Source organism: Bos mutus, chromosome 5, assembly GCF_027580195.1.
Source record: "Bos mutus isolate GX-2022 chromosome 5, NWIPB_WYAK_1.1, whole genome shotgun sequence".
Lineage (NCBI taxonomy): Eukaryota > Metazoa > Chordata > Mammalia > Artiodactyla > Bovidae > Bos > Bos mutus.
This window is the reverse complement of record NC_091621.1, coordinates 8807553-8821688: the sequence shown is the minus strand read 5'-3', so window position 1 is coordinate 8821688 and position 14136 is coordinate 8807553. Positions and strand designations below refer to the sequence as shown.

At 43.3% G+C, this 14136-nt stretch overlaps 1 protein-coding gene across 2 annotated transcripts in view; it reads left to right on the top strand.

Moving 5' to 3' along the window:
* The first annotated feature begins 336 nt into the window (after positions 1 to 336).
* The window catches only part of CHPT1 (choline phosphotransferase 1), a 29785-nt gene continuing 15985 nt past the window's right edge, over positions 337 to 14136 (top strand). For both annotated transcript variants that reach the window (XR_011464160.1, XM_070370265.1), the window contains exons 1-2: positions 337 to 797; positions 13775 to 13922. Coding sequence is in view for 1 of the 2 variants with exons in the window: in XM_070370265.1 (XP_070226366.1) it covers positions 525 to 797; positions 13775 to 13922 (421 nt within the window). In the remaining variant the exon portion in view is untranslated. The remainder of the gene's footprint in view (positions 798 to 13774; positions 13923 to 14136) is intronic.

Below are 14136 nucleotides of genomic sequence, written 5' to 3'. Positions count from 1 at the left end.
TTTGGCTGAAGACCAAGGCGTTCGCCAAAGAAGAGAACCGAGCTTTGCACACCGCACGAGTTAGAGGAACCGGCTACCAACTGTCCCGCGGGCGAGACTTCCCTCCGGGGAGCGTCACCAGCGGTCCCGGGAGAAGAATCAGACCTTATAGGCAGGTGCATCGGGATCTTGGGGGAGTCTGGGCCCTTTGTGCGCCAATTAGAAAGTGACGGTCGGTGGAGCACCCCGAGGTGACCCGGAGGCCTGGGCGGACCGGTCGCGCCGGCTGGACCCCTCACGAGGCGGCCCCGCCCCTCCCGCGCACCCCCCCCCAGGCCCCGCCCCCTGCGGCCGGCGGCTCTAGGGGCGGGGGCCCCGGGACCAGGGGCGGCCCGGCCTGACCTCGACCTCGGCCGCGGGCCGGACCGGCGAGTCCCACCCGGCCGGCGCAGGCCCGGGCCCGCGAGCCCCTCCCTCCACCTGTCCCCGCCTTGGAGCCCCGCGCGGGCTGCGCTCGCTCGCAGCGGCGGGGCCCGCAGGCGGCCATGGCGGCGGGCGCCGGGGCCAGGCCGGCGCCGCGCTGGCTGAAGGCGCTGACCGAGCCGCTGAGCGCGGCGCAGCTGCGGCGGCTGGAGGAGCACCGCTACACCGCGGCGGGCGTCTCGCTGCTCGAGCCGCCGCTGCAGCTCTACTGGACCTGGCTGCTCCAGTGGATCCCGCTGTGGATGGCCCCCAACTCCATCACCCTCCTGGGCCTCGCCATCAACATGCTCACCACGCTCGTGCTCATCTCCTATTGCCCCACGGTCACCGAGGAGGTAGGGCCCGCCGACCGACCGCCGCCCGCGGGCCCCCAACTGCTGCCCACCTTGAGCCGAACCCCGGCGCAGGTGCGGCCCTGGAGGCTCCCGGGGCGCCGCACTCCGTCAACCCGCGCGCGCGGCAGAGCCGCCCGGGTTCGCGGAGGGGTGGACACCGCCTCTACCTCCGCGCCGCGGCCGCCGCGAGCCTTCTCCGCTCTGCCGGGAGACTATCACGCCCCTACCCAGTCCCGCGTGTACCCCCAGCCTCCTCCGGACGGCGGAGGGGCTCTCAAGGTCACTGCCCAGTCCCGTCCACCCCCGGGGCGGCGGACGGGCTGTCTCGGCCACTGCGAGCGAGGGGCCTGCCTGTCTGGCCGCCGCCCCATTCTGCGCCAAGTTGGGGGTGGGGGTGGACAAGCAGTCGGTGACTTTGCACACTGGTCACTGAACACCCCCAGCTCCGTCCCGCCTGGCCTTAGGGCTTGCGGTTTGGTTGACCAAGCCCGAAATGCCCTTTGGACACTTTTATACTTAACCGTCTGTTTCTCAAAGGCTGTGCTAGTGATTCTGTAATTACTGATAGCGCTGATCAAAGATAAGTTACTTTTAAGAGATTAACTACTTCCTCTTTCTTCGTTGACACCTGTTAATCAGAAGCGTCCCTTGGACTGAGTGTGATGGGGGGAGCAGGAAGCAGAGGGGGCCACTCCCATCTATGGCTTTTTAGAATACCTGGAATAAAGACTACATTGCACGTTCTGTGACATTGCTTTCTTTTCTTTGCCCTCCACATAGAGATTCCGTTTATAATCGTATTTGAGTATAGGTCCTGGTTCGTTGGTTGTTTTAGTGGCTAAGTTGTCTACGACTCTTGCGACCCCGTAGACTGCAGCCTGCCAGGCTCCTCTGTCCATGGGATTCTCCAGGCAAGAATACTAGAGTGGTTGCCATTTCTTTCTCCAGGGAGTATAGATCCTATGGAGAACTAATTTGACTTGAGGTTGGATAGGAATACAGTGCCCTCCATACATGGATCCTTTTTTTTTTTTTTAAGTATTTGATGAAGCCTACATTTTAAACATAGATTGATAGATGTTAGTTATATTAATATTTGATTTTTCGGCAGACGTTCCCATTGTCAATTCATTTACATATTGTTTAAAAAATGTAAGTGGAAGCCTGTTTGCAGAATTCCCCAGAGGCAGTGTGCCAGAATGGAAGGTGCACTGGGCCAGAAGGGAAGGCTTGGTTCTAATGTGGCTTTGCCACACTATGGAATGACAGACAACGTGGGCATGCTTTCCTCATGTAAAATAGAAATAATACTTGCCAATACTTGCCAAATTTCACAAGAATGCAGTGAGGACTAAATGATATATTACATGCAGATAAATGTAGAAAATTAGAATTTGTTCAACCTGTTAAAAATATTACTTTTATGAAAAATGTCCTGCAAACCTATAATAAAGTTTAGTTTTTATTGGGCCTTGGTTTCACTGACAACATTTGAATGTTTCTATTTGCCAGTTAAATCATGAACTTTTCAATATTAATTTAATAACCATCTGTTGAGCACTTCCAAAGAGCAGGACAGGCAGAGAAGTCCAGGAGATTCTGTTCAGGGATGACAGGGGATGGGGCCTGATGGAACAGGTTAAATTATTAATTTTTAGGCTATGCCTCATTCATTCAAAAAAAAGGAAAAAGGTGGCAGACAGGGAGGATCTGAGGGACTTAAAAAAAAAGAAATCAGAATGATCTAAAAACAGGAAGTAAAGTTTGAAAAAACAAGATGAAACTGAGAAGTGTTTCTGAAATGTAATTAGATCCTGAACATGTTTCTAAGTGGCTGTAGCCGTGAGGGGAAACACCGTTACAGGAGTCACGTTGCCTGTCTGATAATATCCCGGCAAGACCACAAAAGGAACGTCGCAGTTCATAGGCCACAGAGACAGGATCTGACAAGGTTCAGATCTAAGAAGGCCTGACTACAAAGCCCGATTCTTTTTACCATATACCACCACCGTCTCATCTGCAGTTCTTTCTTTTCTGGGTGATCTGCAGGAAAAATACCTTGTGTTTTATGTAATGCTTATCAGGTGTGTAATATGCTTTCACATTCATTGTTGCATTTGTGTCTCATATCAACCCAAGGAGGCTGGCAAGTTTTCTCCCTTCCTAGAAAGGCCTTCGCACCATTTTAGTATTTCTTCTGTCCAGCCATCCTGAACTAATAGTGGCATACATTTTATTAAGAGGAAGTTGAGGCCTGGAGTGTCTTTAACCTGGCTTGAAATGTGTTTTCTGATTCTTAAACTTAAGAGTTAGTACTTTTTCAGACTTGGTGGATTCCTTCCAGAAAGGGTCAGGGAAAGCCCATACAGTTGTTAGACTCTGATGCTTGGGTTAGTCTACCCATTTATGATTAATGCTCACTACATATCTATTGTTAATAATATTTGATCTACTTTTTAACTGTATTGATATTCTAGGACATGACTGGGGATGACGAGAAATTAGGAGAAAAAAGTTAAGTGATTTACATTGTTGTGCAATGGTGCTCTGAACTGCATGTCACGCCACCATTTCATTAAGGAACTTTCTACTCCAGCCAAATTGAACTGCTTCCTATATCAAGGGTATTTCTTGGGACTTCTCCTGGCAGTCCAGTGGTTAAGACTGCATGCTTCTAATGGAGGCTGGGGCTGGAGAGGGGGGTTCAATCCTGGTTGAGAAATTAAGATCCCACATACCACGCAGTGCAGCCAAAAAAAATTTTTTTTTAAGATTTCTTTCCTTCTTGTCCCTCTCTTTTCTCCTTCCTCTTTCTTTCTCCTGTCCCACTTCATCTCTCAGTGTCCATTCCTAACACTACCTCCTTAGGAAATTTTTCTTCCTTCTCTGAAGTCAAATCAACTACTTAATCCTATGAACTTCCATAATAATAGCAATGATAACTAACATTCTGGAGAAGGAAATGGCAACCCACTCCAAGACTCTTGCCTGGAAAATCCCATGGACAGAGAGGAGGCTGGCAGGCTATAGTCCATGGGGTCGCAAAGAGTCAGACATGACTGAGTGACTTTTTAACTAACACTTACCGGGAATTACTTACGTACTTGGGGCTTCCCAGATGGCACTAGTGGTAAAGAACTAGCCAATGTAGGAGATGTAAGAGACATGGGTTCGATCCCTGTCGGGAAGATTCCCCTGAAGGAGGGCCTGGCAACCCACTCCATTATTCTTGCCTGGAAAATCCCATGGACAGAGGAACCTTGTAGGCTACAGCCCATAGTGCTGCACAGAATCGGGCATGACTGAAGGAACTTAGCATTCACACGCACACACTTATGTGCTGGGCATTCATTTAAACTGCTTTTGTCTATTATCTCATTTAATCCTCTCCACAACTTTATGAAAAGGTACTACTATTATCCTCATTTTATAGATGAGGAAACTAAAGGGAAATAAATTAACCTCTTTAAACTGAGTCCAGGATTCCAAGCTGGAAAACTATACTTCTGCTGTAGGTCTTTGTAGCTCTCCTGTGGAACTTCTCCATTTATTTTGGTTATGTGTGTGATGTGATGTTTGGTTATGTATGTCCTTATTGAGTAAGACAGTCTACCATATTTTAAGTTCAGACAGCAATTGCCCATTTATTTGAACATTCTCCACAGCATAGTGCCCTGTGTAAAGTAGACACTTGGTAAATATTTGCTAAACTATTGACTGCGTGCAGGAAATAGCAATTTATAATCTTGGGAGATTATGTTTTTCCATCCATATTCAGTTTTAGCTTGTTTCAGATTAAATACTTATCAATTTGGTCCAGGGAGTTTTGACATGAGTATGCAAGAGTCAGGGCAAACAGAAAACAAGAACTGAATTGCGTCCCCTCTCGATGAGAAAATTTGGTGATTCGAGTCTGGTTCTTTGGGCTCCAGCTTAGTAGCATTCTCTGCTTATTTTTGACTGGCATAAACTGTGGCTCCATTCTCTTTTCGGTTTTCTTGAGTAAATGTTTTTGCTCTGCCCTCTTGCTATCTGTATATAAATCCATGTGACTGGTATTAAGAGTGTGTTTATAGCAGATTGGTGCCCAGCATAGGGCTGGGTCAAAGGGCCTTGAATAATTTCTTTCCCTTATGATATGAATTGAAAGCAAGTGTATCTGAGGAGATATTTACAACCTTAAGAAATGGTTTGTTCCCTGTCTAAATATTTCCAATTCGAGTGGCCTTTGGACTATCAAGAATTATTTGTTGGAGGAATAATAAGGCAATAACCTAGTCAAATTCTGTTACAGGTTTGGTTTCTTTGAAATCTAGAATATTTCCTTCTAGTTCAGTAACTTAAGAAGCGTCATTTATGAAGGCAGGACTCTTGTGAGAGAGTGGCCTCTCATACTAAAACAAAATACCTCGCAGGAGGTGAAAGTTCTAGAAGCAGGGCAGGGAGTAGAGTGAGGCAGGCAGGCACAGACAGCCCTGAGGGTCGAAAATGCCTCCTTGAATCCTGCACCCACAGTTCCTTGCTGGCCTCACCCTAATCCCAGTGCTGTCTAGAAGGAGCTTCTGCCGGTGATGTAGAAGTAGCTCTGATGCCTGTGGCTTTCCTGTGCTTGATTCCCAAGAAACAGACTGTTTCCCCTTTAGAATTCTGGTTCAAGTGTGGATAAAACATGGCCTTGTGAGTATGGAAGGAGCCTTAAATCCTGCTCCTGGTGGGTTTGACCTGGGCAGAAGCGCCAACCACCTGGGTTCTGTGAAGTTACAGTGCGAAACAGATGTGAAGGTACCCAAAGGAGTTGACGGTGACTATAGATCTGTCTAGGGGTTCTCTTCGCTCCCCTCCCTGCCTGTTTCCCTTTGCCTGGTGAGAGGCTGGCATTGTCAACAAGAATTCTAGTAAGTACTCAAAGAGGTTTTTAAAAAGAATACGACTGTTTACACTAAACTTAAGAGAAGGAATGCTGTCTTTCAAGTACAGCTTTCTACTGTCCTGAGAAAGTCCCTCTGGCCCTGAAGTTGGTTGAACGCTGTTGGGTGTTCGTGCCCTGCCTGGTTTCCACCCGCAGCTGGTAACCTGCCTCATTGTAAGAAGGTGGGTGTGTTCCTCTCAAACGCTGGCCCCTGCCCTGAGCTGAGGCCACAAGTTGGGGTAAACCAGTGAGCTGCTAGGGCCTTCCTGCTGGGAGGGATGGAGAGTGACTCTTGGCTTCCTGTCCACCAAGCCTCTGGAGCCTCCCCAGCCTTGGTTCCAGTGGGAACCCTCCCTTTGTAAACAACGAAATGCCTCTGGTCACAGGCTCAACTGTGTCACGGGCACATAATACAGGTTAGAGCAGTCAGATTAGCAGTCTATTAAAATTCCATGAGTTTTCTCTCAAAAATCACTGCTGCTGCTAAGTCACTTCAGTCATGTCTGACTCTGTGCGACCCCATAGATGGCAGCCCACTAGGCTCGGGTATACCCGTGGCTGATTCATGTTGATGTTTGGCAGAAACCAACACAATACTATAAAGCAATTATCTTCCAATTAAAAATAAATAAATTTATTATATTTAAAAAAATCACTAGACTCACCCAACTGGGTACAAAGTCCACCTTCTAACACTGTACCAGCATTACAGTTTTTCACACATGCCTGATCTTTGTCTAAACGCAGTTTTTATTTTTTATGGAGAGAGAAGTCAACTGATGTTTGGATAATTGAAGTCTCTCCATTACCAGCTGATCCAGCGGTTACTGGTTATGTAATATCTTTTGCATCTGTATCAACTTACATCCAAGGCCATTTAAAGCAAAGAGGACTTTTTAAGTGTGAAAATTCATATAAGGAGCCATGTATAGTTTCAGTATTTCCTAAATTTTAATTTGGGAACATTTTTGCTTTTGTGTATTACCTATACTGTTTTTCTTTACATAAACTTCAAATCTACTCCTTAAAAACTTAGACTTAAAGCCTTAATATCTGTACAATTATAGGTTTGATAGCTATGCTAGCTAGTTTTAAAATTATTATTTTTAAAATAGATTAAAGATATAAGTATTAAAATGAAAAGTTTACCTAAGAATCACTCAAAAAGTATCTTATATAGTATCAGAAATAATAATAACTAAAATTTACTGAGCTCTTCCCATAAGCCAGGCACTTTTCTAAGCACTTGACATGTAATAATTCATTTAATTCTCACAATGAGCTGAGAATAGTGATTATTCCCATTTTTCATAAAGGGAAACTGAAGCACTGAGAGGTAAAGTAGCTCATTCAAGGATCATTTGCAGGTGGAGTACAGAGTATATACTCCTATCCAGTCTGCAAAAAAGCCCCAAGACATGTATTCGTAAATTTGGAAACCATTTTACTGAATAGTTATGAGGTAACCTGTTACTTAATCATCAGTTGATTTTAATCATCTAGTTATTTAGCTCCCATGATATATATAGCAGGTTTTAAAACCAGAGAACATACCTCCTACTCTGGAGAGGATTCTATTCTCATATTAAAGATGGGGCCTTGGAGACTACCTAGGTTAGCCTTTTCATTTATAGAAAAACCTAAGACTGTATTCCCCCCAAATCCAGTATTCTAGGGTCTGAGCCAAAAGTTAAATTTGTCCAGTGCACAGAAATGTGTTCACTGATCACTTTCTAAGTCTCTTTTTCCTTTTCCTGATGTGTGTGCTCATTCAAACACACAAATAAAAAGGAGTATGATACCTGGAATAAATAATTGATCTATATATGAGTGTTCTCTGATCCAGAGTTATTTTGAACAAAAACAGTTGCCACATGTTCTAATGTTTCTCTAATCCTTTAATTCAAGTAGCTAGAAAAAGTAAAATTTCCCAAATACTTAAGTTTTATATAGTTCTTTTTTTGTGATGTAACTGACAAGCAATTTAAATTTATTAGTGTTTTTTTAATGACATGAAAGTGAAGGGGAACTAAAAAGCCTCTTGATGAAAGTGAAAGAGGAGAGTGAAAGAGTTGGCTTAAAGTTCAACATTCAGAAAACGAAGATCATGGCATCTGGTCCCGTCACTTCATGGGAAATAGATGGGGAAACAGTAGAAACAGTGTCAGACTTCATTTTTTTGGGCTCCAAAATCACTGCAGATGGTGACTGCAGCCATGAAATTAAAAGATGCTTACTCCTTGGAAGGAAAGTTATGACCAACCTAGATAGCATATTCAAAAGCAGAGACATTACTTTGCCAACAAAGGTCCGTCTAGTCAAGGCTATGGTTTTTCCAGTGGTCATGTATGGATGTGAGAGTTGGACTGTGAAAAGCGCCAAAGAGTTGATGCTTTTGAACTGTGGTGTTGGAGAAGACTCTTGAGGGTCCCTTGGACTGCAAGGAGATCCAACCAGTCCATTCTGAAGGAGATCAGCCCTGGGATTTCTTTGGAAGGAATGATGCTAAAGCTGAAACTCCAGTACTTTGGCCACCTCATGGGAAGAGTTGACTCATTGGAAAAGACTCTGATGCTGGGAGGGATTGGGGACAGGAGGAGAAGGGGACGACAGAGGATCAGATGGCTGGATGGCATCACCGACTCAATGGATGTGAGTCTGGGTGAACTCCAGGAGTTGGTGATGGACAGGGAGGCCTGGTGTGCTACGATTCATGGGGTCGCAAAGAGTTGGACACAACTGAGAGACTGAACTGAACTGAACTGACTGAATGACATGCTGCTACTGCTGCTGCTAAGTCACTTCAGTCGTGTCTGACTCTGTGCGACCCCGTAGACACCACCCCACCAGGCTCCCCCGTCCCTGGGATTCTCCAGGCAAGAATACTGGAGTGGGTTGGCATTTCCTTCTCCAATGCATGAAAGTGAAAAGTGAAAGTGAAGTCGCTCAGTCGTGTCCAACTCTTAGCAACCTCATGGACTGCAGCCTACCAGGCTCCTCCGTCCATGGGATTTTCCAGGCAAGAGTACTGGAGTGGGATGCCATTGCCTTCTCCGAATGACATGAACTTATGATTATTTCTTAGTAATTATTTTATTTTCTAGAATAAACATATAATCTTCCATACAATCATGTAAGATTCATCATTAGTGAAGGTATTATTTAAAATTGTGATTTACACACATCACTGGATACCATGCAGTCATGTAAGCAAATGGTGTAGATCTTTATGCTTGACTTGGAAAGATTTCTATGATGTATTATAAAGTTCTGATCTTAAAAGATACAGTAGATTTTTTTTTTTCTTTTGGCCACACCACATGGCTGTGGGATCTTAGTTTCCTGACCAGGGATCAAACCCATGCCCCCTGCAGTGGAAGCATAGTGTCTTAACTGAACCATCAGGGAATTCCCAGATACAGTAGATATTATAAAGATAATATAATTTAAAACTTTAAATGTTAAGGAGCTTATATGATCTGGAGAAGTTTTACTTTTTGTAATAGCCTCCTTCTATAGAAGTATTCTGGTATTAACATATTGCTTGCTGCTGCTACTGCTAAGTCACTTCAGTCATGTCCGACTCTGTGCGACCCCATAGGCAACAGCCCACCAGGCTCTGTCGTCCCTGGGATTCTCTAGGCAAGAACACTGGAGTGGGTTGCCATTTCTTATGACTTTATAATTCTATAATTCATAATCCATGCCCTGATTTTCCTGGGTTTACATTTGAAATTTTTGAAAATAAGTTTTTTTTTTTTTTTTTTAAACTGGAATTGAGTTGGGATAGCTCTGGAAATCCTGCATCCACCTGGAGAACTTTCTGGAGTGACCCGCATTTAAAGCAGACTCCTGGAAGGAAGAGGCCTGCTGTTCCTGGCAAGAGGATCTCCCCCCTGGGGCCTGTTTTACAGAGATAACAGATAATCTGCAAACTATTTCATAGCTCCCGGGTGGAAATGGAGGTGATGACTGCAGGGAAGAGAAAAGATAGGTCCAGCCCCTGTGGTCTTGGGAAGACTGGAAAGGGAATGAACTGGCAGCTGGTGGACTAGTGCGCCTTCGTGGGTTTAAAAGGAAGGAGGTCTCTCTCAGCTTGCAGCCAGTTTCCCACCGCTCGGGTTCACTGAACTTGAAATTGTATTACTCGGCCATTAAAAAGAATACATTTGAATCAGTTCTAATGAGGTGGATGAAACTGGAGCCTATTATACAGAGTGAAGTAAGCCAGAAAGAAAATCACCAATACAGTATACTAACACATATATATGGAATTTAGAAAGAAGGTAACAATAACCCTGTATACGAGACAGCAAAAGAGACACTGATATATAGAACAGTCTTTTGGACTCTGTGGGAGAGGGAGAGGGTGGGATGATTTGGGAGAATGGCATTGAAACATGTATAATATCATATATGAAACAAGTCGCCAGTCCAGGTTTGATGCACAGTACTGGATGTTTGGGGCTGGTGCACTGGGACGACCCAGAGGGATGGTATGGGGAGGGAGGAGGGAGGAGGGTTCAGGATGGGGAACACATGTATATCTGTGGCGGATATATGTTGATATATGGCAAAACCAATACAATATTTTAAAGTTAAAAAATAAAATTAAAAAACAAAAAGAAAAAAAAAAGAAATTTTATTTGTGGGGGCAGGAAAGTGCTTCTTAGCAGGTTTGAAAGAATAGATAAGAATCCAGATGGGAAGCTACACCTAGTCTGTGTAGCCTGCAGGGCAATAAATCTGATAGATCTCGTCTCATGGGCCAGGTCATAAAACTAGGGTTTGCTTCCTGGATCCAGTCTAACTCTCTTCTTGATGGAACTTTATCACCCCTCCCTAAGTTTCACTTTTATCTGTAATAAAAAGAACATAATAGCTGCCTTGTCTCTGTGGATTGCTGTTTCAAACAAAATAATGCATTTTTGAAAGTCCTTTGTTGTACTGTTTAAGATAACATTACTACCTTTCCAGTCTCTCTTGTAATGACCTGTGGATCATCTGTTCCAGAAACATGAGCTGGTCATGGACTCATGAATAAACCTTTCACTTTAAGGACTCTACCTTCATTCCTGCTTAGCCCTTCTCTCTGTCTTTTCCTGTTGAAATTCCCCTGCCCCTCTTTCCCCATTTAAACTGTAAATCTTAACTCCATTGATATCCTAGTGAGGTCATGTTAGGCCAGCGAGCCAGTTTTCATTCCTTTCTCCAAATAAGGGGCAGAGTCCACCTCCAACCATGGTATCCAGGAGCAGCCAAATTTATTTCAGCATGGACTTCTGTTAACACCTTGACCTTTAGACTTACCTGCTGCCAGGCTCCCAGATCAGAAGTTAGAATCAGGAGCTTTTTAATGTGGACCTTTGGGAGTTGCTTCTTGAGAAGCTCCAAATTTTCCATATAAGAAGTTTCTGTATAAGAAGGGAGAATTGGAACATCTTCATGTAGATTATTTACTTTCTGTCATTTAGGGGAAAAGGATTCAGTGGAAAGGAGCTTCCCAGGTGGCACTGTGGTAAAGAATCCACCTGCCAATGCAGAAGATGCAAGAGACATGGGTTCGATTCCTGGGTTGGAAAGATCCCCTGGAGGAGGGCATGGCAACCCATGCCAGTATTCTTGCCTGGAGAATCCCATGGACAGAGGAGCCTGGTGGGCTACATTCCATGGGGTGGCAAAAGAGTCGGACACGGCTTAGTGACTAAACAACAACAGCAGTGTAGCTATTAACACTGGGTATCTGATATTAACAAGTGATGAAATATTTGTTAAAGTTCAAAGTAAACTTTTGTTTACTTTGAAAGATTGAGGAATGAGGTAGCGAGTTGATTGGTTATTTGCAGAATTGCCACATAAGCCATACCCACATTGATATGTCAAATATCATTTTAGAATGTTTAATGACAATAGCTAAACTTCGTTGAGCACTTATTACATGCCTGGTGTGTGTAAAGAACTATCTTAAGCATTTTTTCATTGTGTACAACTACAAGTTTTATTTGCATCTTACAAATGAGGTAACCAAAGTTTAGAAGTTTAAATGACTTGCCCAGGGTCACTTGGCTATTACATAACAGAGCCAAGAACTCAAACGCAGATCTAACTTTGAAACCCTACGTCTCAACACTTTTGCTGTACTTCATTTCTGAGGCAGAATTCTGGGTTGGCCATTGCTTTCATCACATGGGTCTCTGAGGAAGTAGAATACATTTATAAAGTGCTGAAAGAAAAGAATGGTTGTTTTAAAATCCTTTTTCTCAAAATAAATAAATAAAATTCTTTTGCTCTCTTTTGTTGAAATTGCATCATTTCTATTGACCCACCTTCAAGTTCACTGACTCTCTGCTCTGTCATTTTTTGTCTATGGTTCTGTATGTAATGTGTCTTTTTCTTCTGGCTTCTTAAATGATTTTCTCTTCATCACTGGTCTTCAGTGATTTGATTATGATGTGCCTTGATGGGTTTTTTTAAAAAAATATTTATTCTGCTTGGGGTTTGCTGAGCTTCATGGATATGTGAGTTTATAGATTTTATCAAATGTGGACATTTCCAGCCATTATTTTTTCTTGTATTTTCCATGTCCAACCCTTTCTTTTCTCTCCTTCTGAGACTGTAATTACATATATCCCACAGGTTATTGAGGCCCAGTTCAATTATTTTTAGCCTTTTTTTCTTTATGCACAATATTGGATATTTTCCTCTAATAGTCTGTAAATTCACTGATATTTTCTTCTGCAGTATCTAATATGTTGTTAATCTCATATAGTATATTTTACATTTGAAATATTGTACTTTTCATTCTAGAAATTTCACTGGAGTCTGTCATGCTTTTCTTCCATCTTCTTGAACATACGAGGCATATTTATCAGAACTTTTAATGTCCTCTTCTGCAGATTTCACTCTCTCTCTTATTCCTGGGTCTGATTGTTTTGATTGATTTTACTCCTAGTTGTCAGCGTATTTTTCTGCTTCTTTGAGTGACTAGTAGTTTTTTAATTAGATGCCAAACATTGTGAATTTTACATTCAGGGGTACTAGGTTTGGTGGGGTTTTCCTTTAAGATGTACTTTGTGTTGGCTATAGGTAAGTTACCTGGAATCAGTCAGATCCTTTTGAGGCTGGATTTTGCATCTGTTAAGGCTATCAGAGAAACCTTTAGTCTAAGGCTAATTTATCCCCACTGCTAAAGCATTACAGTTCTGAGAACTCTACCCAGTGCCACAAGTATTACAAGGTCTTTCTGCTGTACCTGGTGGGAATGTGGTTCTTTCCCTGGCCTTCATTAGTAGTTTTTTCTCATTAGGCACAGGTCACCTCTCAGCCAAAGACTCAAAGATCCCCTCTGTAGATCTCCACAACATGTGCCTCTCTCCTTAACAGTGCCCTGAGCCACAGATTATGTCTGCCTTGACCTTCCTGAGCTCTGCTCTGTTGCTCCTCAACACAGCAGGATCACTGGGCTCTTCCAGGTCCCCACTCCTGCACTGCGGGCTGGACACTGCCCGTCGGCACTAAGCTGGAGTACTCGGAGGGCTCATGTCACTTACTTCCCTTCTGTCAGGGATCACAGTGCTGCGCTGGCTGCAATGTCTGAACATGGTTGTTTGGTTTATTTGATCGCGTTTCTAGTTATCCAAGGTGGGAGAGTAAATCCAGTCCCTGATATTCCATCATAAATGGAAGCAGGGGTCTGTGGTTTGTCTTTAAGTTCTTCTTTCACAGTGGAAACTTACCGAATAATTTCAAATCCAGTGCCATATATAAATAGTATTATATTAAAGGAGCTGTGGACTAAGAATCAAAATCAGGGTCCTAATCCTCATTCAGTTGTTTAACTTCCTGCTTCCCATAATATATTCTGTGACCTCCTCCCAATCTAGAGCAATTCATTTCTTAGTTTAATTCATATCTGTAGAAAGAGGGTTATGAATGTTCTTTATATCATGCTGAGGTGCTATAAAGCGAGAACATAAGCAAATGTGTTGGTTGGCTTGGTTGAGCTGTTTTCAAACAGAAGCTGGCTTATTGTCACTCACCAGTCTTCATTGTTAACATTTCATGTTAGGCACCATACTGGACATACCTTTTATGTGCATTAGGACTCTTCATCTACCAGTCACTGGATGCTATTGATGGGAAACAAGCCAGAAGGACAAATTCTTGTTCTCCTTTAGGGGAACTTTTTGACCATGGTTGCGACTCTCTTTCCACAGGTAAGTTAGTGGAGATTTTTTTCCTACAGTTGTTTTTTGTTTGTTTGTTTTTTAATGATGGCTTAAAAAATGAAATGAACTGAGCTGTTTGGTTTGTTTTGGTTTACATTTGGGAGCAGTTTTGCAAAGTGTATTTTTTTGTAAATACACTAAAAATGTATGTTCAGTAATTTATTCTTGCCTACTTTTAATGCCAAGATTATGCACCTTAAAA